Genomic DNA, 12,500 nt, shown 5'->3' on the forward strand with positions numbered 1-12,500 from the left:
CATCGACGGACAGGGATCAGCATAATGCGTATCGAACCGAAGCACTTCGATATTGGTGAAATATTGCTGCAATCAACCATAGATATACCTAGAGACATGCTAATGCCCCAACTACACGACGAATTGGCACAGTTAGGTGCTAATTGCTTAATGAAATGCATCGATGATTTGGACTTTTATAACAGTCAAGTAGTCCAGCAGGATAGTTCGAAGGCAACATACGGTAAAATTCGCATTGGTAAACGATAGCACAAATTGATAACTTTATAATCGCCCATTTTCCGCAGCACCCAAAATCGATCGTAACTTCACTGAGATCAGATGGAAGCATCACACAGCACTGCAGGTCTACGATCTCTATCGCTCACTCTACAGTTTAGCACCATTGAAAACGTGGTTTTGTGGTGAACCAATTAAGCTGTTCGAGATAGCCTATAGGCACGATCAAACCAAAGCGACGAATCGGATCGAAAGGGTGCCCGGTTGCATCGAATACTCTCGAAAAACCAAACAGCTGATAGTGTGGTGTTGCGATGGATTTTGCATCGAAGTATTGAAGTTAGCCGTCGGAGGGAAAAAGACTTTGACTGCACAAGATTTCCACAATGGGTTTTTGAGTAAAGTAGCTCATTCCCAAAGGATTTTCGGGTAGTTATTTATTATTCGCATTTACTGAAGCAGTAGCGATGGTTAGATCTCTGACGGAGAAAATAAATTTCGTTGAACTGAATTGCTATGGTGTGAAAATAAATTCAGCCGAACGCAACAGGTTACTAATTGCTTGAACTAAAAAGCCGTGGCCACACGGGGCGAAAACTCTAGCGCAAACGAAAAAATTAATGCCAAAACGGTTTCGCTTAACCCTTACACGCTGTCAAACTTTTATACGTCCGCGGACTTTTTCGTTGAACCCTTGACGCTATCGAACGCTTTATTTACGAAAATGTAGGTTCTTTTCGTATTGTTTTTGCATTTTTAATATAAATGTAACAGCAACAGCAACAATATCGTTAAAAACTGCAAAATTTATACGGAAATCAACTTCAGCGGCCAAAACACAGATGAAAACAATACGTTTGACATTTCGGCATAAATTTTCGGATTTTTACCCCTGCCACACGAAGCGAAAACATTTTGGCATTAATGTGCAAATTTGCGCGCAAATTTTCGCCCCGTGTGGCCACGGCTAAAGAGTAGAAAATGTGCCCCGGTATCGTCTGCCCCGGTTCTGAAACGGGCGATGTAAACATTCAATCTGATTAGCCGTGGCCACACGGGGCGAAAACTCTAGCGCAAACGAAAAAATTAATGCCAAAACGTTTACGCTGGCCGTTTACATGCTGTCAAACGATTATTGGTCCGTGGAGCGTAAAACCTAGCGTAAAAGCTTTTTGCAAACGGTAGGGCTCACAATATGTTCTTTTTGTGGTTTACATCGACAGTGAGTGATCATTGCTAGTGTATTCAATCCTTTTCTTCAAAAAAACGATTTTAATTTCCTCAACCCGGCCATGTAAACATATCGAAGCGCAAAAGTTTTGGCATTAATTTTTTCGTTTGCGCTAGAGTTTTCGCTCCGTGTGGCCACGGCTATTATGTATAAACGTTCACATGGAGCCGGTCACCAAACGTCAAAGATTGTTATTTTCAGTGATAGGCGTTGTTTGGCCTGCGTAAAAACTGCGTTTACCGCGTGTAAAAAGTTAAGATAAATTATTCCACTACCGTTGTACATTGGAAAACAAGGAATCTCTGAAGAGATGGAACAGACGCCAATTGAAACTCGCTTTGGAGTATTGTGCCGCGATGTTGCCTTCATCCGTAAAGACGAAAAGCTGCAGCAAACGATTGAGAAGATTGGCAAATGCTTGAAGGTAGCCTGCGAAGACTACGACAAATATCATCAGTTTAGCATCGAAGAAAAGGTCCTGTATGATAATTATATTACCTACAGCGTAAACTCGCTGTTCTGGATGCATCGAAAACTCACTGGTAAAATGGAGGACAATGTATGTTAGCAAATGAATTAGATTAGCGGTCACTGGTCACTGACACTGTTGTTTCTTTCTTTCTGGTTTTAGGACGAAATTAAGCATGAGTTGGAAAAGGTGCGCTCGGTCATGGTACGCATGAAGGAAATCAAGGACAATGCCACCAAACCTCAGCTCGATAGAAAGGCAGCCAAGCGGTTCATTCGGGCCGGGCTGTACGATGCTCAACAGCCGCACGGAAAAAAGCCAAAACTGCCTACAAAACTAACTTCAAACAATGGAAAGCATTGGTAATTAAATAGTGCATCTCATATGTTTGAACATTGTATGTACAATGTACATACAGTGTCGGACATAAGTTAAGCAACTTAGTCAAGGTGTATGAAAAAGTGTTCAAAACTTTAGTTTTCAACCAAACTGTGCAATTTCCGACTCAACTACTGAAAAGGGTACCTATTTAGGATATTTTAGAAACTGCTGATTTATCTATGCTATAAGCTTCACTAATGTGTTTCTGAGAGTTTCCCAGAGTCGCTAGTTTCATTTCTATTTTGTTTTTAATCGCTAGAATAGATATTACGCGACATTGTTTCGTTTTGAATGTAACCGAGTGTATCGGGTGTTCAAAGACAAAAAGAATACTAAAACTTCATAAACCTTGACAGATTTAGCAAGCTTACACGCCAATAGACTACTACTATGCAGAAATTCCACATGTGATGATCAATATTTTATTATTTTTGCTCCAAAATAGCCAGTTGCTTAACTTATGTCGCATGAAAAAACAATGTTTTTTTGAAACCATCGTGCTAATGCGCTATTTAAAGAAAAAGTAATAACTGAAATCGTCCTAAAATATCGTAAATAGGTACCCTTTCCAGTAGCTGAGTCGGAAATTGTATAGTTTGATTGAAAACTAAAGTTTTGAACACTTTTTCATACACCTTGACTCAGTTGCTTAACTTATGTCCGACACTGTATGTGATGTTCGAAGTAATGAGAGTGATTTTTTACGAGTCACTAAATGCAATAAAATTAAGTCATCGAACCTTTCAGTCTCATGTTTTTACAGTGAGAATACTGCTTGAAAGATCATGAGACTAAGTTAAGCCAAGTTAGACAATATCGATTTATAATTCTAAAAATTTAATTTAATTAAATTAAAGATTTGGATTTCATGGTTACTCAAAATAATATGCAAAAGGGATAAGTAACAACAGCATTAACAAAAGTAATGAAAAATAACTGATTCCTTCTAAAATATGTATTACAAAACTCAAAACTACAAAACTGCAAACTATAGTTTGTAGTTTTGGCTTTTCATTAGAGCAGCGCAGATGTGAGACATTAGTGTACCAAAGCTAGATATTTTGAATTTGGGATAACCTTTCAGTCTCATGTTTTTACAGTGAGAATACTGCTTGAAAGATCATGAGACTAAGTTAAGCCAAGTTAGACAATATCGATTTATAATTCTAAAAATTTAATTTAATTAAATTAAAGATTTGGATTTCATGGTTACTCAAAATAATATGCAAAAGGGATAAGTAACAACAGCATTAACAAAAGTAATGAAAAATAACTGATTCCTTCTAAAATATGTATTACAAAACTCAAAACTACAAAACTGCAAACTATAGTTTGTAGTTTTGGCTTTTCATTAGAGCAGCGCAGATGTGAGACATTAGTGTACCAAAGCTAGATATTTTGAATTTGGGATAACCTTTCAGTCTCATGTTTTTACAGTGAGAATACTGCTTGAAAGATCATGAGACTAAGTTAAGCCAAGTTAGACAATATCGATTTATAATTCTAAAAATTTAATTTAATTAAATTAAAGATTTGGATTTCATGGTTACTCAAAATAATATGCAAAAGGGATAAGTAACAACAGCATTAACAAAAGTAATGAAAAATAACTGATTCCTTCTAAAATATGTATTACAAAACTCAAAACTACAAAACTGCAAACTATAGTTTGTAGTTTTGGCTTTTCATTAGAGCAGCGCAGATGTGAGACATTAGTGTACCAAAGCTAGATATTTTGAATTTGGGATAACCTTTCAGTCTCATGTTTTTACAGTGAGAATACTGCTTGAAAGATCATGAGACTAAGTTAAGCCAAGTTAGACAATATCGATTTATAATTCTAAAAATTTAATTTAATTAAATTAAAGATTTGGATTTCATGGTTACTCAAAATAATATGCAAAAGGGATAAGTAACAACAGCATTAACAAAAGTAATGAAAAATAACTGATTCCTTCTAAAATATGTATTACAAAACTCAAAACTACAAAACTGCAAACTATAGTTTGTAGTTTTGGCTTTTCATTAGAGCAGCGCAGATGTGAGACATTAGTGTACCAAAGCTAGATATTTTGAATTTGGGATAACCTTTCAGTCTCATGTTTTTACAGTGAGAATACTGCTTGAAAGATCATGAGACTAAGTTAAGCCAAGTTAGACAATATCGATTTATAATTCTAAAAATTTAATTTAATTAAATTAAAGATTTGGATTTCATGGTTACTCAAAATAATATGCAAAAGGGATAAGTAACAACAGCATTAACAAAAGTAATGAAAAATAACTGATTCCTTCTAAAATATGTATTACAAAACTCAAAACTACAAAACTGCAAACTATAGTTTGTAGTTTTGGCTTTTCATTAGAGCAGCGCAGATGTGAGACATTAGTGTACCAAAGCTAGATATTTTGAATTTGGGATAACCTTTCAGTCTCATGTTTTTACAGTGAGAATACTGCTTGAAAGATCATGAGACTAAGTTAAGCCAAGTTAGACAATATCGATTTATAATTCTAAAAATTTAATTTAATTAAATTAAAGATTTGGATTTCATGGTTACTCAAAATAATATGCAAAATGGATAAGTAACAACAGCATTAACAAAAGTAATGAAAAATAACTGATTCCTTCTAAAATATGTATTACAAAACTCAAAACTACAAAACTGCAAACTACAGTTTGTAGTTTTGGCTTTTCATTAGAGCAGCGCAGATGTGAGACATTAGTGTACCAAAGCTAGATATTTTGAATTTGGGATAACCTTTCAGTCTCATGTTTTTACAGTGAGAATACTGCTTGAAAGATCATGAGACTAAGTTAAGCCAAGTTAGACAATATCGATTTATAATTCTAAAAATTTAATTTAATTAAATTAAAGATTTGGATTTCATGGTTACTCAAAATAATATGCAAAAGGGATAAGTAACAACAGCATTAACAAAAGTAATGAAAAATAACTGATTCCTTCTAAAATATGTATTACAAAACTCAAAACTACAAAACTGCAAACTATAGTTTGTAGTTTTGGCTTTTCATTAGAGCAGCGCAGATGTGAGACATTAGTGTACCAAAGCTAGATATTTTGAATTTGGGATATCTATAGTAATGTTTTCAGCTAAAAGTATAATGTTTTCAGTTAAAAGAATTTAAATTTACACCGTATTGCAGGTTGAAACTTTATATGCGATTGAAAAAGAGCACAAACTGTATCATCAATGCAGGCTTGATAAATATAAGATATAGTATGTATTATTATTACACAATTTGCACTGTTGTAGGCTCGTAGGAGTTGTTGTCATACACTTCTTATGCGCATGTGGCTAGGCTGAACCATATCTACCCGCGTTAGCCAATTGTCTTGCAGCACTACGGATTACTTTGCCGTTTTCGGTCATTGGTAGACAATCAACAAATCGTACACCTCCCCTTAATCGGTAGCATTCAGACTGCGACTGTTCGCCTCCGTTCTGCTCCGCGCAGTGTTTGATCACCATCTCTTCGGTTAGTGTTGGACACATATGCTCGTGCCGGACAATCACCGCCGTCGCAAGATCGTCGAAGGGGCGATCTGGGTCTTGTATACCAACGACCACTACGTGGCGTACCCCGGCCAGCTCACTTATTCTTGCTTCTAGTATTGAGGGTGTAATTTGATATCCACCGTACTTTAAGATGTCTCTCTTACGATCAACCAGATACAGCAAACCATCTCGATCAAAGTAGGCGATATCACCGGTACGCACGAATCCTTCGTCGTCCACCGTTTGTCGAGTGGCCTCTTCGTCTCCGTAGTAACCGAGGAATGGATAAGCTGGTCGAATGAGCAGCTCACCATTTATGCCGGCACCTTGTGGAATACCGTCATCGTTAATTATCTGTGAAAAGCAAGAGCTGATGGGAATCTGATCGCTCCGAGGCCAGGAGTCATGCCCTTGTGCTTACCTTTGCAGCACATTCGGATACGAGACTACCTACGGATTGTTGGCGTGGTTCGATTTCGTAGGACGCTGCTCCGCCAATCTCACTCAGCCCGTATCCGACGATACATCTTCCTCGACCTTCAACCAGGACGTGGCTATTTAATGATTTTCTCAACGCCAACGGTACCACGCTGCCGCCAACAATGAACACCTTTACTGATCCTAAACGAGCTGCCTCGGGTAGAGTATGTACTATGTCAGTCGCTAGGGAAGGAGTCGTAAGGAGCACCGTCACTTGGTAGCGATTGCATAGCTCGATCGTGTATGCCGCACTGGTGGGTTTGGCGGTTATCAATCGCCGGACGCCATTGAAGGTACCAGTCAACAACATCTGGAAGCCCGAGACCCAGTAGAGGGTACTGAAGTAAAGGATTGTGTCGTTTTGATCCAGCTGACTGATACGACCATGCAAAGCAATTAGCTGTGCATGAGAAACGCGGACTGCTTTGGGCAGGCCCGTTGTACCGGAAGAACATACGATGGCTGCCGTCAATCTATCCGAATCGCCCCAGTACGGGGGAATGTAGTTATCTTCTTCGCTCAGCTGATTTTCTTGTTGGGTGGCCTCACCGGCAGAAACCAGCTCGTGAACCGAAAAGCAATCAGGTGGTAAACGTTTACCAGACTCAAGCAGCAGCAAACCATACTTGCCTACTTGTAATACCATCCTGTTGCAAGCCATCCTTATCATTGGCAATCTATCGAAATCACACACTATCACCTTAGGTCGTGTTAAGCGCAGTATGTGTTCGATTTCTGGCAATTCAAAGGACGGACTCAGTGTGTTCACTATAATGCCGGCAAGGAAACAGCCGAATGTGACGGCAGCTACGTGACAAGAGTTCCGTGCCACTAGTGCCACAATGTCACCGTGCACACATCCAGAGTTAGCGAGATATTTTGCGAACCTGACCGATCGCCGCCTTAGCTGCTGGCAACTTACTTCCATCCCTGTGTCCACGTTTACTTGCGCTATCTTCTCCGGAGTACGCTCCAACACGTTGATCAACACCTGGCCGAGATTAGCTCGGGGGTTAAAGATCGATGGACGGTAAGGCCCATACCAGACACGCTTTTCTTCGTCAAATAGGGCCATTGTTTAAAAATAAATTTAAACTATTCACCAGAAAATAGCCACCAACGACCGATGTTGGGTAGATTCGACAAATGAATTGCTATCATTTGTAACCAGTAGAGCAGTAGTAATTTGGAGCGACACAGTATCGCTAACATTTCAAAAACGGGATTTGTCACAAGAACCTGCACTCAAGTTGGGAGATTAAAAAAGTAGTATCGCAATACAGATAACCGCTGAAAGTGCTTTTTAAAGTGGACGTTACGAAAGAGTGCGCGGTTGCGAGATACTAGAGATACTCACGCATGCTACACTGCTCGAAGAGGTTCTCGAGCGGTCGGGCGGATTGGACAAATTCGAGCTCCGCTAAACGTCAAATTCTGACAAGCCTCTTTTTTGTTAACTTCCGCCTAGCGAGGACCGCACGCGCTGCTACTGGCAAAGGTAAATACACTGCAATTTAGCTCCGCTTTTAGCGGTTTCGTGGGCTTGCAACGGGCTGCGAGGTGCGAGGGACTCAACCATGCCTACCCAAAAGCCTACCCAGGGCCTTGGTTTGCCCGGGGATGCGTTTGACCTGGGCTGCGTGATGCTGTACCGGTGTTACATGTGCTTTCTTGTTGCTTTAGGATGGCTCCATCACGAAAGAATAAAGTTGTGAAGGAGGAAGTACAGGTCTCGTTGGGACCGCAGGTACGCGATGGTGAGATCGTGTTCGGTGTAGCCCACATCTATGCCAGCTTCAACGACACGTTCGTTCATGTGACTGATTTGTCGGGCAAGGAAACCATCTCCCGTGTAACCGGCGGTATGAAGGTGAAGGCCGATCGTGACGAGGCTTCGCCGTACGCTGCTATGTTGGCCGCCCAGGTAAGCAAATCACTTGGTGAACACAAGGCGCTACAGGAAAAGGAAAAGGGAACGTGCTTTGGCCTTTTATGTTTACAATTGTACATCTTTTTTGTTTGCTATTTGTAGGATGTTGCGGAAAAGTGTAAATCCCTCGGCATCACGGCACTGCACATCAAACTGCGGGCAACCGGCGGAAACCGCACGAAGACGCCTGGCCCGGGAGCACAGTCCGCACTACGAGCCCTGGCTCGTTCTTCGATGAAGATCGGACGCATCGAGGACGTGACACCGATCCCGTCGGATTCCACCAGAAGGAAGGGAGGACGTCGTGGTCGTCGTTTGTAAATCATGGGTTGCGGGTGCCAACCGGCGGCGTGCGCTGTTAAATCCCGTATCCATTACAATCACGTATTCTCCCATGCCTGTTGGATTTGTCCTTTGCTTGGTGTCATCTTGGCAGTTGAGTACAAGGAAGCCTGAAATCCAATAAAAGTTCACGAGTTTCCAGCGTATATATCGCGAGCGCCTCTATTTCAGTTCTTTGTAGTCCGCTGAACCAACCGAAGCAATCCGAAATTGATCAATATTCCTGGTGTCAAGTGATGAATGGAATCCACAACTATCAATCGCCACTATCAACGCATTTTAGCAACAAACTTCTCTTCTTCGCTTCTCTATCAACATAAGCATTGCGGGGCTCGTTTGATATAAATAAATCTGTAGTATTTGGGAGAAGGCGTAAGGAAAAGGTGCCTTTTGTATCTTTCGGATAATTCGGGAGCAGAGGATTCACTGTTGTTCCGAATGTTATGGTAGATTTCGCGATGCAGTACATCAGCTAACACAGATTGCGGTGAATACGTAAATAATCCGGTTTGACACGGATGCAAACAATGGGTTAGTTAATAGAATAACCCAGCACACAGCGATTCGGAATATTCTGTAAAAAAATAGATAAGGTTCTGTTTTCACTGATAATACTTTATTGTTTATCATGCAACGGCACACACCATGTCCATCGTGTGCGACCACAGAATGCCTACAAAACAGAACACTCGGGGGCACCTAAAGTAAAAGTACTATAGGTGAAAACAAATAAAAAAAAGTTTACCGCCCCAGTCAACCATGAGAAGGGAACCAAGCACTCGGGGTTGCTAAGCATAATTTAAAACGATTCTCGCGGTTGCCTAGGCCGGCAAGGCTTTGCTGTTCTTAAACCTCTTTGCTGTGTGTGGCTGGTCGCCTTCCCTAGACTGCTGCTGCTGCTTAGGTCGAGTTGGCGTTCGGTCCACGGCGACGTCCGTAAGCCTGCACCACCGACGAGAAGCGACGGTTGTACTGGATGCGTCGCTTGGCGCGACCCGTCTTCTTCTTCTTCTTTTCCTTCTTCTCCACCTTCGGGGTCTGGCCCTTCACTTTACCGGCACGGGCTAGCGAACCGTGCACTTTACCACCGAGCAGTCCGACGGTGACATCCAACTCCGGTGAGCTGAGCTCTCCAACGAACTGTTCATCGGCCAGCGGCTTACCCTCGCACCAGAGGCTCAGTGCGACCGACTCGTCGATGGACTCGGCCTCAGCCAGCATACGCTGCGGATGTAATTGAAGGAACAATTAATACGAAATTCGGGAATGTATTAGGAATGTTTGAAATGCAACCGAACCGATGGGAACTCTGGATTTTTCTCTTATATTTGTTGAAACATTTTATACCACGGTTGGGGCATGCCATTGGCGCTCATTCCAACCGCTTCTCATTATTTCAAACCCCATTGTACTGGGGATTTTGATATTGGCAGAGATATTGAATGATAGGAGGATCCATGCAGTGGGAGTCGATCTGCGATGGTCCGCTGGAAACCTGCCGTACGAACTTCTTTGATCACGTCATTTTTGACCCTGGATGAGAGGGTTTGATTTTGTCGGGAATTTACGCTCCCTCCAGCCGCGATTGAATGGCGCAATAGCTAAAGGTCTCAAATTCCTTGCGTTACTCTAGCACAAATCCTTAATCGCTAACAAAATAGAGAGTGCATTTGGGCACTCTTCCTCGGTTTAGCAAATAAGGAATAATTGTGCATTGCTTTCCGAACGACTCGTTTTGCTGAGTACATGTGAGTTGGAGGGTGATAGATTATTGTTTGTGTAGCAGAATTCGCTGTCTCGACAGGCAACACGCTCGCTGCTTGTCGAGTAGATAGACTGCCCCTAGTAAAAGGTTGTTCTTGCACACACTTTAGGGATAAGACAATGCGATTGAACACGCAAAGCATCCGGCCAAATGTGTGTGCTTAAAAAAGGGATGAAAGTTACACTCTCGTTCTCTCGGTTTCAGCGAAATTGCCCGTTTGCAATCCGACCCAACACACAGGTGTGCGTGTCGTATGGCATTAATTGTAGCATCAAAATAGACGTAATCGGGTTTGTTGCCATCCCGAGACTACGCGTTGGGTTTTTGAATTGCCGGTTCGTTTCACTCTAGCAAATCATCTTAAACCGTTGCACGAATCAGTCCACGGATGGACGACAATCGTGAAACAACGGTTTGGTAAGGTTTGCACCATTCTTCAACCGCACCACAACACATGTAAACAGCATCCGGGGAAGAGGAAGGTCGTTATCGTGTCGCCGTACAGAATATGCTGGTTCCCGTCGAGATTGATCGAAGATTTGATTGGATTTGTGCTGACCCACTAAAGCTCCTGCACACCGGGACGATTTCGGATGGCACGAGTCTCACGGGCAGCGTCATGGTGTTACTCTAGCAGTGGTTCTAGGGAATCATGCTCAAGGTAATAGAAGCTTGATTCTGCTGTCCATTGCATTATGTATAAGATGAAAACAGATAACTCATCCCATCGGTTGGCGCTGGTATTACAGTCGACGATGTGCGTGCTGCATCGTTGCTGGAACCAAGCAGTCACGCCCCGCTCTTCTCTCCCTCTCACTCACCTTGACATCATGGATGCTGTCCTCCGGACGAACCTCCAAAATCTGCGTGTTCAAGCCACGCACGTGCAGCTGCATCTTGACTCTTCCTCTAGAAGGTTTCGATGGAGTAAAACAAATCTAGAATGACCTGTCGAGGGGATAGAACAGAGGAGAACATATTACACACCGGATCCTAGCTAGAGAGAAGCAAGGTGGCCTGTGACCACCTCACGCCAGTGTCGCTAGTGTACACGCACGCTTGGGAGGGGGGTGTTAGCAATCTTTTATCGTTGGGAAATTCACAGACTCACGAACAAACACACAGATCACATTAACTGGATCGCACGCGAGCAATTCGTGATGAACAGGGTACACGAGAACAGAAACAAGATTGGTTCGAACAGCGCGTGGAAGCCAAGAAGTAACAACGCAAACCTACCTGCCCGGAGCAGCGCTAGATCGGAAAAGAGCGAAAAGCGGTGGAACTCGTGGAATCGTGACAGCCGGAAATGCCCGGCGCAGGCGAATAAGACTGCTCGAAACGAGTCATTCGCCCGTTCGAGTGGCGATTTTCGTGCTCGAATTTACGCTGCTTGTCCAGTCTGACGTTTACGGCCGGCTGGTTGCATCACTAACACATGCTTACGCGCGTCAGCAGCGACGAAACGTCACTAACCGCTCAAACACCACTGTACCTTCCGTATTTCGTAGAAGAGCTTCCTGTTTTTGGGTTGCCACGGTATTTCTCGGTGGTTCCGACCACCCTCCGATCCGGAAACCGCTGGACGTACGAGGGATTGTGTTGGTACCGGTAACGGGTGGTATTGACCGTTTCCTGCTTGCAGCAGCAGAACAAGGGGTGTAACACGAAGAACGGTGCTGTTGTTTCGTCGTGCCTGACGAAAGATTCGACGTGGCTAAAAAGGCCGATGAAAGGTAGTGTGTCACTGGCGAAAGCGTACACGAATTAACACAATTCACACGATTGTTTGAGCCTGTTTTGGGACACCCACTGCTGCTTACAGCTGTCGACAATTCCCAGTATAGGGAGAGATACAACGGAAGATACACCGGTCTACCTAAAACAGCAGTAGCAGCAATAGCAACATCATCCTCCAACGCGCTCTTTCTAAACCTTTGGTTATCTCTCCCTCTCTCTCTCTCTTTCGTTCTCTCATGCCCGCATGCGTATCTGGTCGTTCCTAGGACAACACGGCACCACGTAAGGCACACGCACAAGGGGTGAGGGTCAGTGTTAGGTACGGCCTGGGCGGGGAGAGCGTAACGGTGGGCTCCCGTTTAAAACGCAATGCGTGTCACCAACATTCGCGGTGGCCGGATCTTCCGGATCGCCGTCGGAG

General features: G+C 42.9%; 6 protein-coding genes across 9 annotated transcripts in view; 4 read left to right on the forward strand and 2 right to left on the reverse strand.

Moving 5' to 3' along the window:
- LOC125957676 (methionyl-tRNA formyltransferase, mitochondrial) overlaps positions 1–1,743 on the forward strand; it is a 2,392-nt gene extending 649 nt beyond the window's left edge. The window contains exons 3-5 of one of the 2 annotated variants that reach the window (XM_049690539.1): positions 1–223; positions 288–648; positions 1,652–1,743. The exon at positions 1–223 is cut by the window's left edge and continues 79 nt beyond it. In XM_049690539.1, the coding sequence (XP_049546496.1) occupies positions 1–223; positions 288–648; positions 1,652–1,712 (645 nt within the window). In that variant the 3' untranslated portion in view covers positions 1,713–1,743. Of the gene's footprint in view, positions 224–287; positions 725–1,651 lie in introns of those variants that run through there. The other variant, XM_049690547.1, reaches the window with a different exon arrangement.
- Positions 1,668–5,372, forward strand: LOC125957824 (nuclear nucleic acid-binding protein C1D-like). The gene is made up of 2 exons (XM_049690811.1): positions 1,668–2,009; positions 2,082–5,372. The coding sequence occupies exons 1-2, from the start codon at positions 1,761–1,763 to the stop codon at positions 2,283–2,285; spliced, it is 453 nt and encodes a 150-aa protein (XP_049546768.1). The 5' UTR covers positions 1,668–1,760; the 3' UTR covers positions 2,286–5,372.
- A 237-nt stretch (positions 5,373–5,609) lies between these two features.
- On the reverse strand, positions 5,610–7,436 carry LOC125957623 (uncharacterized). 2 transcript variants are annotated; one of them, XM_049690475.1, is made up of 3 exons: positions 7,225–7,436; positions 6,244–6,612; positions 5,610–6,176 (listed from the first exon to the last, which is right to left on the reverse strand). In XM_049690475.1, exons 1-3 carry the CDS (start codon positions 7,375–7,377, stop codon positions 5,622–5,624), a joined length of 1,077 nt encoding a protein of 358 aa, XP_049546432.1. In that variant the 5' UTR covers positions 7,378–7,436; the 3' UTR covers positions 5,610–5,621. The 2 variants fall into 2 exon arrangements, with proteins under 2 accessions (XP_049546432.1, XP_049546425.1); XM_049690468.1 differs by having other exon boundaries at positions 6,244–7,436.
- Positions 7,437–7,676: 240 nt separating this feature from the next.
- On the forward strand, positions 7,677–8,720 carry LOC125957811 (40S ribosomal protein S14a). Its single transcript, XM_049690787.1, has 3 exons — positions 7,677–7,800; positions 7,986–8,226; positions 8,335–8,720. Exons 2-3 carry the CDS (start codon positions 7,987–7,989, stop codon positions 8,551–8,553), a joined length of 459 nt encoding a protein of 152 aa, XP_049546744.1. The 5' UTR covers positions 7,677–7,800; position 7,986; the 3' UTR covers positions 8,554–8,720.
- Positions 8,721–9,168: 448 nt separating this feature from the next.
- On the reverse strand, positions 9,169–11,689 carry LOC125957832 (FAU ubiquitin-like and ribosomal protein S30). 2 transcript variants are annotated; one of them, XM_049690824.1, is made up of 3 exons: positions 11,579–11,689; positions 11,161–11,287; positions 9,169–9,798 (listed from the first exon to the last, which is right to left on the reverse strand). In XM_049690824.1, the coding sequence occupies exons 2-3, from the start codon at positions 11,233–11,235 to the stop codon at positions 9,475–9,477; spliced, it is 399 nt and encodes a 132-aa protein (XP_049546781.1). In that variant the 5' UTR covers positions 11,236–11,287; positions 11,579–11,689; the 3' UTR covers positions 9,169–9,474. The 2 variants fall into 2 exon arrangements, with proteins under 2 accessions (XP_049546781.1, XP_049546788.1); XM_049690831.1 differs by lacking the exon at positions 11,579–11,689 and adding an exon at positions 11,397–11,539.
- Positions 11,690–11,849: 160 nt separating this feature from the next.
- LOC125957615 (N-acetylgalactosaminyltransferase 7) overlaps positions 11,850–12,500 on the forward strand; it is a 3,025-nt gene continuing 2,374 nt past the window's right edge. The window contains exons 1-2 of the mRNA XM_049690455.1: positions 11,850–12,075; positions 12,346–12,500. The exon at positions 12,346–12,500 is cut by the window's right edge and continues 2,374 nt beyond it. Of these exons, the coding sequence (XP_049546412.1) occupies positions 12,449–12,500 (52 nt within the window). The 5' untranslated portion in view covers positions 11,850–12,075; positions 12,346–12,448. The remainder of the gene's footprint in view (positions 12,076–12,345) is intronic.

Source organism: Anopheles darlingi, chromosome X (assembly GCF_943734745.1).
Source record: "Anopheles darlingi chromosome X, idAnoDarlMG_H_01, whole genome shotgun sequence".
In the NCBI taxonomy this organism is placed as follows: Eukaryota; Metazoa; Arthropoda; class Insecta; order Diptera; family Culicidae; genus Anopheles; species Anopheles darlingi.